Source organism: Cynocephalus volans, chromosome 4, assembly GCF_027409185.1.
Source record: "Cynocephalus volans isolate mCynVol1 chromosome 4, mCynVol1.pri, whole genome shotgun sequence".
NCBI lineage: Eukaryota > Metazoa > Chordata > Mammalia > Dermoptera > Cynocephalidae > Cynocephalus > Cynocephalus volans.
This window is the reverse complement of record NC_084463.1, coordinates 133242577-133256970: the sequence shown is the minus strand read 5'-3', so window position 1 is coordinate 133256970 and position 14394 is coordinate 133242577. Positions and strand designations below refer to the sequence as shown.

At 43.4% G+C, this 14394-nt stretch overlaps 1 protein-coding gene across 1 annotated transcript in view; it reads right to left on the bottom strand.

Annotated features, from left to right (window-relative positions):
• Positions 1–1267: 1267 nt before the first annotated feature.
• EHF (ETS homologous factor) overlaps positions 1268–14394 on the bottom strand; it is a 36163-nt gene continuing 23036 nt past the window's right edge. Inside the window, exons 3-9 of the mRNA XM_063094200.1 lie at positions 13722–13967; positions 11344–11406; positions 8844–8912; positions 8658–8726; positions 3422–3484; positions 2161–2356; positions 1268–2057 (exon numbers count right to left, since the gene is read on the bottom strand). Of these exons, the coding sequence (XP_062950270.1) occupies positions 1958–2057; positions 2161–2356; positions 3422–3484; positions 8658–8726; positions 8844–8912; positions 11344–11406; positions 13722–13967 (806 nt within the window). The 3' untranslated portion in view covers positions 1268–1957. The remainder of the gene's footprint in view (positions 2058–2160; positions 2357–3421; positions 3485–8657; positions 8727–8843; positions 8913–11343; positions 11407–13721; positions 13968–14394) is intronic.

Genomic DNA, 14394 nt, shown 5'->3' with positions numbered 1-14394 from the left:
AAACATTTGACAACTTTTGACCATGTATGAATCACTCACCTCTGCTGTGTAAGACACTGTGGTAGGAGCTCTATTAGTTAATGAAGAGCACTCTGTCCCATGGATGCATACCTTCATCCCCTATTATCATTCCAGAAGGAGAAACAGGATGAAGAAGAAAGCCAAAGACATGAGGGAGCCACAAAAAAAAAGTTGCAAAAGAGATCTGGATGTTCAAACCCATTTTCAAAGTGTCTGCAGACTCACATTCCAACCAGATTACATGGCCCAATGATAAGTCTCCAGGTAGCTCAGAACAATCCCATTATTGAAGATTTCAACTCCTTGGTGACAATAGCTCCTGAACAGAATTTTCTGTTTTTATTTTCCATCCTTTCTTTCTTTACTCTCTTTTTTTTAGAACATTCCCCTGAATGGAAATCTAGGCAACAAACCATTACTTTGAGATGAGTTCAGATGAAACAGGAAAGAGATTATTCAAAAGAGGAAAACACCTGCAAAGAAGGCTTTTCCTAGAACTAGTTCTCTCTCTCTCTCATACACACACACACAATTTCTTCTCTCAGCATTTCCTTCTGCAATATAATTGTCACTCTGCTTTGTAGTTCTAGTGAAAATGTCTTCTATTGTAGCTCTTGCTACATTACTATGTTTAACTTATCTGACTTTGGCTCTCATCTGAGGTTCTGAAAAGAATTTCCCCCAGGTATTTCAACCCATGCTCTCTAACATTTTAAAAAACAAAAATAAGATGACTTTGAAGTCCTGCTTTTCCTTCACTCTAGAAACTAGAAGACCTTACATATCTTTTTGTTCTGAGAAAAATCACCATCTTCATCTTGACTGGCTAAATCAGTGGTTCTCAATCAAAGGCAGTTTTTGCCCCCCCCAGGGGACATTTGATGATATCTAGGGACATTTTTTGTTGTCACAGCTGCAGAGTGCTTTTGGCATCCAGTGATTTTTTCACATCCATAGATTCTGCTAAACATCCTACAATACACACAGGACAGGCCCTTTCTGCTAAACATCCTACAATGCATAGGACGGCCCCCACCACAAAGAATGATCCAGCCAAAGCTGTCAATATGCCAACTGAGAAACCCTGGACTATGAAGATGCCAGAGCAAACTCATCAGCCATTTCCATACCACCACCTTTTTTTCCCACTTATTTTTAAGCAGTTGGAATAAAAATAACCAAGGCTTGGCCCTCTCTTAAATAACTAGAAGTGAGCAGATGTGACCATTGATGTTTTTCCACCAAACATCCAAGGGCAAGAGAGGAAGATAGCTTTAGCATCAGGTAAATCACTCCTGAATGAGTATCACCATTATTCCTGTCACTGATTTAAACATTCCAAGCCATGTGATTATGCAGTGATTACAATCTACCCTGGATTTTGGAAGTCCCCATTTTCCATTCACTGGCTCCTAAAGTTCAGGTTAAATTTCCCAGCATCCTTCCAGTTGATCCCATCAATCTGAGACCCAGGCATTCAACCTAGCAACCATGTCTACCTCTCTTGATGAGGCCATGTGGATGCTTATGCATGAAGGACACATCACCTTTTTCCAAATCATTTTGCATACAAAAACATTTAATGCCCTCTGATTTTTTTTTTTTCCTCCTAGCAAGAAGCACAAGGCTACAAGCCCTGTTATCCTTGCAATGGGAAAGAACTTCACAATAGAGGCAAAAACAAATCACAACCACATACAGCATCATATTTCACAGAAAACTGTGTACGTTTGTTCCCCATATAGGACATACTTCAAAGTAACAAAATAATTTTTTTATCAACTGTAGTGCTCCTTCTTCCCGTTAGAAGTAGATTTTTTTTTTCCCCTCATGGTACATAAATATCAGAGAAAAGCAGTCTTTGAAATATTTACGTCCAGAGTTCTTGGTTGTTATTTGGTATGTGTTTTCCTCTGTGTTCAAAGTATTGGTAGCTTCAGTTTTCATTTTCTCTCCATCCACGAGCATTCTTCCCAAATTTATATACCAGTCTTCGTCCATCCACACGTTCCAGAATTTCTCTTTTGTAGTAATATCTGTAACAAAGGAAATTACATAAGGTGTGTGGCCCAAGTAAGAGTAGTGGGTAAATTACTGGTCATGTGACCGTATCAATTTCAGAGACATGAAACTCCTCACCTCATAGCACGGCTGAGTTTTTCATAGGTCATGCTACTGTTGTTTTTCTTTTTTCCCCATAGCTGAGCCACAGCCTCTGATTTCAGGAACCTGAAGATGCCCTCAGACCGGTCTTCCCACTTTATTAATCCTGGATTCTTGTCTGGGTTCAGGAGGATGTCACGGATGAACTCCCATAAGTGAGTCCCTCTTGGATCTGATGAAAAGCAGAAAGAGGGGTCTATTAATGGCCTAAGTCACAGCAAAGAAAGGGCAGAGGGGGCACTAAGTTACAACATCTTCCATCTAGGAGGAATGATCGCCTACTCGCCAAGGAAGCTAGATCACAGAATCACCAAATACTGTACTAGAAAAGGAGTTTGAGAATGAACTAGTAATTCTTTATTTTAAAAAATGTAAATTTAAATTTTTAAAAATTTAAATTCATCATTACGTATTGCAATGATGAATAAGCTAACTATACTAATCTAAAAATTTAAATATTTAAAAAATTTAAATTTAAAAATTTAAAACAATTTTTTATTTTAAAAATCAAGAAACTGAGATGCAGAGAATTTAAGTGTCTTGACCAAGGTCACACCACTAATAACAAAGCCAAGACTAAGGGATAGGTCATAGGTCAACTAAGCCAGGGGGAGTTTCGCCTAATTATTATTCACAAATTGCTTGAGACTTATTTCAACTTGTTACTTCCCCAGAGAGCAACTTCTAACCCCTTCTATCTGGTACCTCAACCAATTAAATTGCCCCAGCCCAGCAACTGTGCTTCCTATATGTTTGTAGGACTTTATCACTGGGGGAAATCCAACTCCAAAGGAGTAGGGTTGAATCTCAATAATAAACAATAATTCTACAAAGATAGGGGTTCAACATTCAGCAAAAGAAGGAATGATGCATCTCAGTTGTTTCTTCCCATCCTGCTTCTCTTTCCACTCTTCTCTTCTGGGACAGAGGGAAATCGCTAACCCCGTGTCTGCAAGAAGTTCTTATTCACTGGGTGTGTCTCGGTTTTAGAACACATGTGACAGAATGAGGCAGAAATATGAAATGGGGACTCCACTCTGAGAAAGAGCTGCAGAGAAGGTTACTTAGCCAGCAAGTGATGCCTCTATTTTCCCACTCTACACAGTCAGGGTTAAGAAATGAAGCAGCAGTCAGAGGAAACATTTGCCTAAAAACTAGTGACCTCCAGTTAGTGACCTCCAGTTATGCCCACCTTGAAGGGAGGGGCCCAGAGCCATCTGAAAGCCAGTCAACTTACTGTGCTTTTTGGTGTGGGATTTTGCAGGGTGGTCTTGCTCCTTTTTCATATCAGGTGACTCTGCTAAAGAGAAAAATGAGAGCCATTTAATTTACCTATTTTCTATTATCATTTTCACTCCCACATCCACTCATTTTACCAATATTTTTACTGAGCACCTACTGCATGCCTGGCACTGTTTGGGTATGTAATAGCGAACCAAACAGAACAGAAATGATAAATGTTATGGAGAAAAATAATTCAGGGTAAGAAATCAGAATAGAAGCATGGAGGTTGATTGGTCAACAGACACAAAGAATGATTACGTATTGTAATGATGAATAAGCTAACTATACTAATCTAACCACCACACGCTGTACACAATTATTGAAAATCAACATTGTACCCCACATGTATGTATAATAAAAAATATATATATGTACAAAATACTGAAAATGAAAAAAAAAAGAAGTATGGAGGTTGTAATAACATGCGATTTAGTACAAGGTGGTCACAGAAGACCTCTCTGACAAGGGATCCTGAAAGTTGTGAGGGAGAGAGCCACACAGACAGCTTGTGGAAGAGCCTTCCATGAATGGAGATAATCTGTGCAAAGGCCCTGAGGTCAACGTGTTTTTGGTATGTGCACAGAACAGCAGGAAGTCAGTATGGCTGTGAGCAAGAGGCAGAGGGATAGGAGCTGAGGTTCTATTATTAATGCCTTATGGGACTTTTTAAGAACTTTAAATTGAGAGAGATGAGAATCCATTGAAAGAATTGTCACTGGTAGGTTTTTGTTTTGTTTTGTTTTTTTACATAACACAAAAATGTAAACATTTATTACAAAGAATGATGGCTTTTGAGCCACAAGAGTGCCTTTTTTGGCATGCAAAGTTACATTTTAGTCAGCCTGACAAAGGGGCTGTTGAGCAGCCTGAGCTTAGCACAGAGGTCCACAGTGGACTGTGGAAACACAGATTAGTTTAACAAATGTCTCATTATGGTAACCCTTGCAACTATCACTGAAAAGAAGATGACACAGGCAGATCTGTGGAATAAAAGTTCCTAAAAAGAAAACTAAATGACCTGGCAGTGTGTGTGTGTGTGTGTGTGTGTGTGTCTGTGTGTGTGTGTGTCTGTGTGTGTCTGTGTGTGTCTGTGTGTGTCTGTGTGTGTGAGAGAGAGAGAGAGAGCACTTTGGGTGCTGGGAGGACTGAAGCAGATCTTAGCAAAAAATTCCACAATCAAAAACCAACCACATTTGGCCAGTTAGCTCAGTTGGTTAGTGTGATGCTGAGAACACCAAGGTCCAGGATTTGATCTCTGTACTGGCCAACCGCCCCCCCACCAAAAAAATTTTTCTTTTTAAAGACAGGCAATTTGAGCACAAAGTAATCCCTAATCACAAGCCAATTCTTTTCAGAGACTGGCCCAGTGAAACTGGTCTCTTGCATGTGAATAACATCAGGGCTTCCTAACCTGGGGTTCACTGACCCATGTGTGGCCTTCAAGGGCATTCTGGACTGACTGAAATTGCATGCAAAGGGAGAGGGTTCATCACATTTATTTGATTGTCAAGAGTCGTCCATTCCACGGACCATAGTTCCTAATTAAAATGGTTAAGAAGAATAGCTACTGTTTATTGAGCACTTACTATGTACCAGGCACAATACTAAGCACTTTACATGAATTGCCTTATTTAATTTACACACTAATCCTATGAGGTGGGTATTATTATGATCCATAGTTTACAGCTGTGGAGGATCTGAGATACAGAGAGGTCAAATAACCAGTCTACAGTCACACAGCCTGAAAGTGGAGCCAGGATGTGAACACGAGCTGTGTGAATACAGAGGCTTTACTCATAAACACTATTCTATGCCATTTCCAAAGATTGGCACTTAACGAATTTCACAAAAGTCTTTCCTGCCAAGAGTCAGGTTCACTTCTGCAATGCTCTCGTTAGTAGAAAAAATAATTCGAATCTGATAATTCTGCATTTCCCCATGTGTATGGATCCATCCACCTATCTGATCAGCCAACTTGTCATGATTCAGTGCTCCCAGCAATTTCACCAAAAGCCACGGTGGAATGAAGGAGGGGGATTTAGTAAGATCTGGGTAGAAGAGAAACCTCTCATTCTGGTGAAGAATTTCTCTCCTGGCATTGTCCCCCAGAAGGGCCTGCACCTGACTTGGGTTTCTCTGAAATCCGGAAGGAAAGATTCACAGGAAACGCAGGCGGACTTCACTCTCCCTCCCTGTAGGTCGCAGGGTGAGGTTACAACATCCCATCAGGATGTGACAATATTGCGACAGGTCTGGCACCCACCCTGGTTTCCAGGTGATACATCACTCTGACAGGGCCACGTTGTTCTGCAGACAAAGAGTGGCATTTACCCAGCAGGCCACAAGCAAAACTCATTCTCAGATGGCATCCAGGAGGGGTGAGGCCATTATTTCAGAGCCAGGGTTAAATTCAGAAAAAACCCAAGTGTCTCTCAGTGTATTGGTTTCAATCATTATTTGTGGGCTCCAAGCTGATCCAGCATCAATTACTTTGGGGTTAAGGTAACTTTGAGAACAAGATGAGAAGCTTGGGCCCTTTCTCCAGGAAAAAAACACCTATATGTCCACTCATGATGTTTTGTCAACAATTTCTGGAGCCCATGGCCCACTTAGGAGTCCGTGGACTCTAGATTAAAACCCCCCAGACTAGTAGTGTTAGAGCTCTTTTTGAATTTATTGCCCTCAAAAAAAAAAAAAAAAAAACCAGATTAGATAAAACATGAGGACATTTTCTCTTTGGGATGTCAGCCATTTACATAAGCTAGACTTCCATCTAGCTGCGAAAATGTTAACAAAAATATCCCCAAATAAAAATCACACAGAGGAATAAGCAGCCAAAAGCAAAAGAAAATCTAATTTCTTTCGGCTCCCTCTTTCTGTTCCAATGTGCAGGGACAAGTTGTGGAACCACTGACCTGCCTTAGCACTAAAATCTTTTGATCTACAACCTTGCTTTAATATAAAGCCTCTCCTGCTCTATCCTCGCCTGACTCAGAATAAAAGTCAAGACCTTTGAAGTTAGCCATGTGGTTAAGTGATTCATTCTTATAAAATAATGGCTGGTTCTGGAGAAGTTGTCCAGCCTGGCTTTCTCTTGCACAGCTCCCAGGCACTCCAGGCCAAGGTCCGTTCAGCCCAGGAAGGGGCAGTGACAAGCCACAGGTTTATAATGAAGTACAAGAGCATGACTTCAGCTAAGCTGCTTCGCAAGAAGCAGAGATTAGAATCATTTGCATATGATTCAGCTGTGAGCCATTTCTTTACGGGATATACAAATTTCAGTGTTCTAATAGACCGTGCCACCCTAGATGTAGGCTCAACAAGTCGGTGGATAAACACATCAAGGCCGAGTTGGCATGACTGGCTGGAGGACTACTGAGCAGAACAGGACACTGGCGGTGGCCATTTTATGAAATGTGCAGATGACAGAGAAATCAAAACAAAGCCTGCTTCCCCACCTGCATTTATCACAGAGGGCATCAGTTTACGCTGGGCCTCGCCTTAGCTCAGCTTGTAACTTGCATTAAGACATAGAAAGATATTTAACTGCATTCGATTTTATAGGAGCTTGAAATGTAAAGACTTAGGCAAATGACAAAGGTCTTTTGGGGGTTCTGGTCCCATCCAGTAGAGACTAAACTATTCTTGAAAGGAATTGACTGATCCCACCAAAGAGCTATTGTTCCAAAGAATTTACCAACCCAGACTCTGGCTATGAGGGCAGTTGAGCTGTGATTACTGCTTTTGGGTTTCCCAGGTGCCTCGACCACCCCCAAGGCTCAGTAAGTGGTTGGTTCAACTTTATTCTTAGTTGGAATCTTTTGCCACAAGTCAAGGACTCATCCGGAAGGCCGTGGGAGGCAACACCTTAGGAAGTTTGAGAGGAAGTCAGAGGTGGTTTCCTCAGCCCTGAAACCCTTGGTCTTAACTGGACGGCAATGATTGCCACAGAAATTTTACCCGGATTGGCTCAGTTCCCCCAGAATGGTAAATAGACTGCAGAATCTTTCCAGTGTTTGATCTATTTCCTAATTTCAACAAATGCTTTGAGTGACACATAATGCTAAGGGCTGTTTGGGGAGGGGGAAGTGGAGAGATGAATTGGCCTAAGTCCCTAACCTCGATTCTAGAAGCATTTACACTGGCTCCCAGCCCTTTCTCATTCAAGGGGCTTGACCCAAACAAAACCTCAAACCAAAAGCTTTCATTAAGTCAGTTCTCAAGAAAACACACATTCAACAAAAGAAAAAAGAAAAAAAAGGGTTGTTGTTTGATTCCATGCTTTCTTTAGCAAAGACTTGATTAAATCCCAATTCTGAAGTTGCCCCAAATTCAATTACTAGAGAAGGACTCTATCACCTGTGACTAATGTCGAAGTTCCATTTCATAGACCCAAAGAGATCCAGAAGATTGCATCCAGGTCAAGGGTCAACACAAAACTTACTTCTCAACCAATTCCCACACTGTACATACCAGTGTACCTATTTGTAGAGGGTAGGTGGTAATCTGCAAGCCTCTGCCCCAAACTCCCAACACACCAACCCTCCACTTAGCATAGCCTTGATAAGAGTCATGGATTATATCAGTTGCAGCCAGTCTTAACCAAATGCAACTAATGTGAACATAATTCATAAAGTGCAGGTGTTCTGACTAATTAAAGAGTCACAATGAACCATCAGGGTCAGACTTAAAAACTGACAAAATAGTGTGATTGCAGGGGTTCCAGAAACTTCCTGTGGCTACCCCTCAACCCAGAGACCGTCTCCACATGTTCACTGGCCTCTGAACTTCAACTATTAGACATTCTTTCCCTAAAGCCAAATGTAGTTTGCTGAAAATTAAATAAAGCCTTCTCCCCCATAAGTATAGCCAGGTATGAATAATTTTGTCAGATATAGCCCAAGAGCAGTTTTTGTTGAAAACAGAGGAAAGCATAAACAAATTTTGTTGTCACAAGAGAGTGACTGGTTTCACAGCAGACAAACACCCACCTAGAAGCATCCCTGCTGGTCATCTTCGATGTACAAATATTGGCTCTAAAGCAGACCTCTTACAACTCCCTTCCTTTTCTAGCCTTTCAATGAGAAAGACTCCAGCAAAGTGGAAATGCAGGGTATTGGTACTTCTCATTAATTATCAATAAGCACTTACATTAGGCATATTCAGCCTCAGATGTCAGGACAACTTACCGGCAGGAAGGTGAGCGGTGGTTGTCATGGAGATCTGGGCTCGGCAGAAAGTTTTGCTGTCCAACAAATCTGCGGCAATAAAAAGATAGAGGCATGAAGAGGTCCCTCCTTACAATATAACACTGTGGCTGTAAGATAAACAGAATGAGAATGCAAAAGGCCCTTAAGTGTTGGGGAGTTAGTTACCTACTGTGCTACCATAGTTGGTATCGTATAAATAGTTTTCTTCTTTCCAGGTGTTCATGATGGAAGGGTCTACAAAGAAAAGAAAATGGGAATGGTCAGCAATCATTTGAAGTGTTGGGGGACAGAGGGTGGTCCTCGGAGAGAAGAGATAAGATTCTGCTTCAGCCACATGTTAACATATAATAATGTTATCCTATTCTTCTTCCAGTGTCCTAGGGGAAGTGGGCTTAGTCATGGCCCCATCCACGTGTCCCATACCTGTTGCATCTTTAGGGAAGTGAGAGAAATTGCAACAGTGGGATCCTGTCCTAGATCCATGCTTTGGTTTCCTGGAAATGTCCCAGCCTGGCTTGGCCTTGTCTTACATGCTACTATATAATCACCAGAATACTTTTACCCTGGAGTGGGAGGAAAGCATGGCTAGTGACGAATTTATAATAAGTGATCAGTGAGCATCTTTTCCTGTTAATATCTTCCTGGGAGAATTAATGATGTTTCTTCCAGAAAAGGTCTAGTCCGTCTTATCACTATCGCTTTGTTGCTGAAACCTACAGAGAATCTCCCCTCAAGTTGGATAACAGCCCCCTCCCTCTAGGGTTTCTCCAATTAGCTTAAAGGATGACATAAAATTCTCAAAACAAAACCAAGGAGAAGGGGAGGGAAGTGTTACCAAATCAGACAAACAAATTTTAAGCGTAGGGCCCCATTGCCTCATCTGGGCAAAGAAGTGCTTGCTTGCGCTCTGCTGAGTGCTGGGTAAGCATGTCTCACTCCGAGTGACTCCAGATTTCAAATTCAAAGGAAACTCCTCTCCACCTACCCCAAGTGATGCCCAAGTCCTACGCAACCCCCAGATCTGGGCTAGTCTCCAACAGAAGCAATTTCTTTCCTGGCTGGCTAAGAGCTCTAAAATCTCTCACCTTGTTCCCATCAGAAACTTTCTGCTTTGCCCTCACCATGGATCTAGGCTGACCTCCCTCCTCCAGCCCAGGTTCTGAATTCTAGGATGTGGATGGTAAACTACTGGCCGAGGTTCATTTTGTTTTTATAGCACAAATGGTATAAAAACTGACTCACTGGCTAAGTCCTCCTGTTTACGACATAGGGATTTAGCTGGCATTTTAACAAATAGCTACGTGTTTGGGCACCCCAAGCCCAATCTCTTGGGGTTACACCCTCTCTCCTTGTCAGGTTACCTCGTACACCTGTTGTTGTCTCTGAAAACAAAATGAACCAAAGAGGTTTGGGGGTGTTGGCCCCTCTCTGAGCCTCTTCTCCCCTCCTCCTAGGGTGGACCTTCTCCGCCCTTTCGGCTCAGCTTTTCTGAACTGGCAACACAAGAATGTCTGGATGGTCAGGAGGAATTATCAAGTTATTTGGGACCTCTCCAATATTACCCTCATTCCTCTGGTGCGACTATCTGTCAGGTCAAGAGGGGGAGGGGGCACCATCCTCTGGGCCAAGTCCTGTGTCTGTCTCTAGGGCTAGGGCAGACCTGTAAAGCACAGACCATCCAGGTGACCCATCCCCTGGTCTCTGGAGAGAAGGGCAGGGCTATGAAAACCTAATTAGCATGCTTAGCAGCTACTGTTTCTTTCTTTAATAATGGTAGACCAGCCAGCCCCTTTATAAAAGAGTAATCAACTGCATGGGCCAATTTTGGCCCCAAGTGACTCATAAATCACCCCCCAGGTCAAATTCTGTCCTTGGAAACTGACACATAACCCTGACAAAGTTGGGCAGCCCATGTGGCTCACAGTCTCCCTGACATGGACTTGGAGAGTGACCCAGGAGCAGTGGAAGCTGCACCATTTTATCACGGCCTGGGGACTTGGAGGGAGGATCTGCAGGAGAGAGATTTGGGATAGGAAAAGGGGAACAAAAACGAATGTGGATACTATAGGACTATAGACTCTGCTCGGAGCCCAGAACAATATCTTTTGTATAAAAATGCACTTAAGGCGGGAATTGGGTTCTGCCACTGCCTTTAAACAACCCTACAGAAGCTCCCAAGGATCCGAGAAACTACGTTAACCACAACACCAAGTCAGCACCTTCCTCCTTCTTGCAAAAAACACTCCCATCAAGAGAAGAAAGGGAGAGGAGACATTGACTCTGCTTCTCTCCTTGCTTTTCCAAACTTGGTCAAGTCCAGTCCCTTGACTCTTTTTGGGGGTGAGGAGGCCCCCCTCGATTCTGCATTTTTCTAGCTGCTGGCCTGACATCCAGATGATGCCCTGACCAGTAGCAGGAAGCAGAGGAGTGTGGGCAGAAGAGAGACTCACCATCAGTCTATAAATCGGAAATAGTTGGCAGGCACTAGGCCCAAGGGCAAGGGATGAGGCTCGTGGTGGGGTGGCCTGGTGGAGACAGCCAGGGAAGAGGCCACGTGGGGTTCCCTGCCAATACCTGCTCCCACATTCTCTCTTGCATGCTCTCCGTATTGTTCTCCCCGGGCTTTGCCCAGCCAAGTTGGCTCCTTTTGCCCCCTACTACTCACCGGTTTGTTCACTCTTGACAATGACATTGTGTGTGGACTGGAACAGGTCACTGCTGCACTGGCCTGTGAAGGACAGATGGGGAAAGTCAGAGAGGGCCCAGATGGAGCCAATAGCTTATGCTTAAACAAGGACAGAGCTGGTTTCTTTGAAGAGCTTCTGCTATCCCACTGCTTGGTCACCTATGTTTGCTTATGGGAGGGGGCTTTCCTGCCAGCCTCTACAAACTCAAGCCTGGAGTCCCTGATCTCAGAAAATCAGTAGTCTAGGGCCCCCACATTGGATGGAATTATTTGGTTTTATATAGGGAAGATATCCAGTCTAGTAGAAACAGAACTTCAGAAGCCAGAAGACTAGTTTTTTCACTACTAGCTCGAGGAAGTTTATATTTCTGGGTCTTAGTTTCCTCATCTGTAAATTTAGGGGATTAAACTAGATAAAGTCACTGGACAACCTCTAAGGTGCTTTCCCATACTAGAATAAGATATGAAATGAAAGTAAAAATACAAGAAAAACTATTTTAACTTAATTAGCTTGATTCTTCTTTGATCTTATATTTAATCAAACCATCTTGATTAGGTCCAGTGTCTGAGATATGTGTGTATAAAAGGCAGCAATTCTTTCCTTATTTATGTCTTCATCACATGTACAAGCATGCATGCCACATATCCTTGCATTTGCTTGCAACTCCTCTCGAGTTGTATCATACAAAGGCCCACATATACATGTGAATGAATCTGGTACACTTTTTCTCCCCAGACAGATTATAAATATCTCAGGAGGGGAAGTCATGCCTCTAACCTCTCTGACTTTCAGTTTTCCCATCTATAAAATGGGTACAATATTCATTTTGTCATAAGGTCATTAAATGAAGTAATTCATTTTGAGTGCTTAGTGTAAGTAAGCTCTCAATAAATGTAAGTTAACAGAATGTCTACAAAAAAGCAAATAACAAAGCAAGGGTGAGAAACCTGGCTGGACTTGAGGCACTCAGAGGCAACAGCAGCATGCAGTAAGACCAAACAAGTCAAAGATGGAAGGTTAAAGATGGGAGGTCAAAAATGGGAGGTCAAAGGTGGGAGGTCAACGATGGCACAGCACCTCTCAAGCCTCCTTGCCTCAGGCTTCAATCAGTGCTAAGCTTTAAAGGAATGGATTTAATTGGAGGTAGAGAGGTAAATATTTTTAATTCTTCAAGTGTAAGTCTGCTCTTTCTGAAGATTCCTGGGGGTTATTTATAGAGCCTTGTCTGGTTTGGTTCTAGTAAAAGAAAAATGAGCAACCACGGCTGTGCGGTGGGTGGGAAGAAGGGAGTGCCGGGAGCTGAATGAGGTCATCCAAGATGGCCAACCCACCGCAGGCTCCAAGCCAGACCCAGGGTCCTCCTCCGTGTCCTCCTCAGTGTGACGGCAGCCGTCAGGGTCTGACTCTGGCTTATAGTCCTGACGCTCATGCTTCCCAAGCCCCAGCTACTTGCCCAAAACGGGCTCTGCTAAGACATAACTGTCCTTTCCATAGGCCACCTCCCTATTCTTACATATTGCTGCTTTCCACGATGCCTATAGTTCTCAAAGGAGCTAATGTTTTTACAGCCAATATCAGGGGACCCTTATGCCAGTGTCAGAGACATTCTGCAAGATCAGTTATCTGTCCTACTAGGTCTTTCAAGTCAGTATAGAATGTGTATCTGTAAATAAACTGTCACCAATGGACAGTGTTTGGAATGGTGACCTACCCCTGTGCTAGACAAGGCCTTCGGTGAGACATCTGAGGCTTTAGGGCAGCAGCAGTTTCAGAAATCACTCCAGAAATACCCACTTGTGTCCAGATCATTAGTTCTAACCCTTTTTCTGAGTTACTGACCTTGTAAGAATCTGCTGAAATATTATGAGCCTTCTCTCCCCACAAAACACAAACATAGATCTAATTTCATATATCTTTTTACCACCCTTAAATCACCATCTTAAGAATGAAGGTCTAAAGTGGTTTTTTAGTTTGTTTGTTTAAGCAGCCATGATGATCTTTAACAGGCAAGTGATTGGGATTTAAACTATGGAACCCTGTTTGCAAAGGAAAGAAGAAAAAGCTTTCTAAGAGCAGCAAGAATTCTGTGACTACCTAGCCAGCCCTTTGTCTCCTTGAAAACTACTATCATCATAAGGGGGGAATTAAACTACACCAGCATTTATGAGGGACTAGACACACTTTCCACCCTAGGCTTCATTTCTGTCCTCTCACCTGCCTTCTACTTCCCAGTCTTAGGAAATGGTAATTTGGAGGGAAGACCATCCTTTGTAACCCCTGACAAGGAACCCTGCCTGCTGCGGAGTCTCGGCTCTTCCCAGCTGGCTCCCATCAGGGTGGGGAGAGAGATAGTCACCGTTCCACTTGAGATGCTGAAGGTTGCTGTAGAGGAGCTGCCCCACCGTCCCTGCCGCCCGGGTGAACTCCTGCAAACTCATGCTGCAGAGGTGCTCGCCATTGATGTCAAACTCCTGGAAAGGGATGCAGCTGGCGTCCAGCTGGTTGGTGTCCAGGAGGTGCTGGAGCCACTCCCACACCTGGTACTTGGTCCAGTACTGGGGATGGATTTCATGCCACTGACCTCCAAAAAACCCGCTGGAAACTGCAAAACAGGAGGCGGCCCCGTGAATGACCCCTGGTTGCTCCGGGCATAGTCTCAGACCTGGGGATGCACTGCTGGTTGCCTCTGTCATGGGGAACACAACCACAGTCCGTGAGCATCAGCGTGGGGGTAGGAGAATGAGACAGGCTCTGGAAGGAAGACTTGCAGAAATGTGGTTCTTCTCCCAGTTGTGGTGGGGGCCGGTCATATAGGCTCTGTGCATCTGCATGTCCTCCCTAGCATGATACTTACCCCTGGGCACTTGATGAGGACATGCGACCTGAAGTGCTCTGAGCTCACTCCCGTCTCCCCCAAAGTACCATGAAATCTGAAGCACTGCTGTAGTTTCAGCAACTTATTAGCTTATTGTCCCCACCCAAATAGTTCTCATCCTCTTTTCTCTCTCTCGCATTTTTCTCTCTTATAC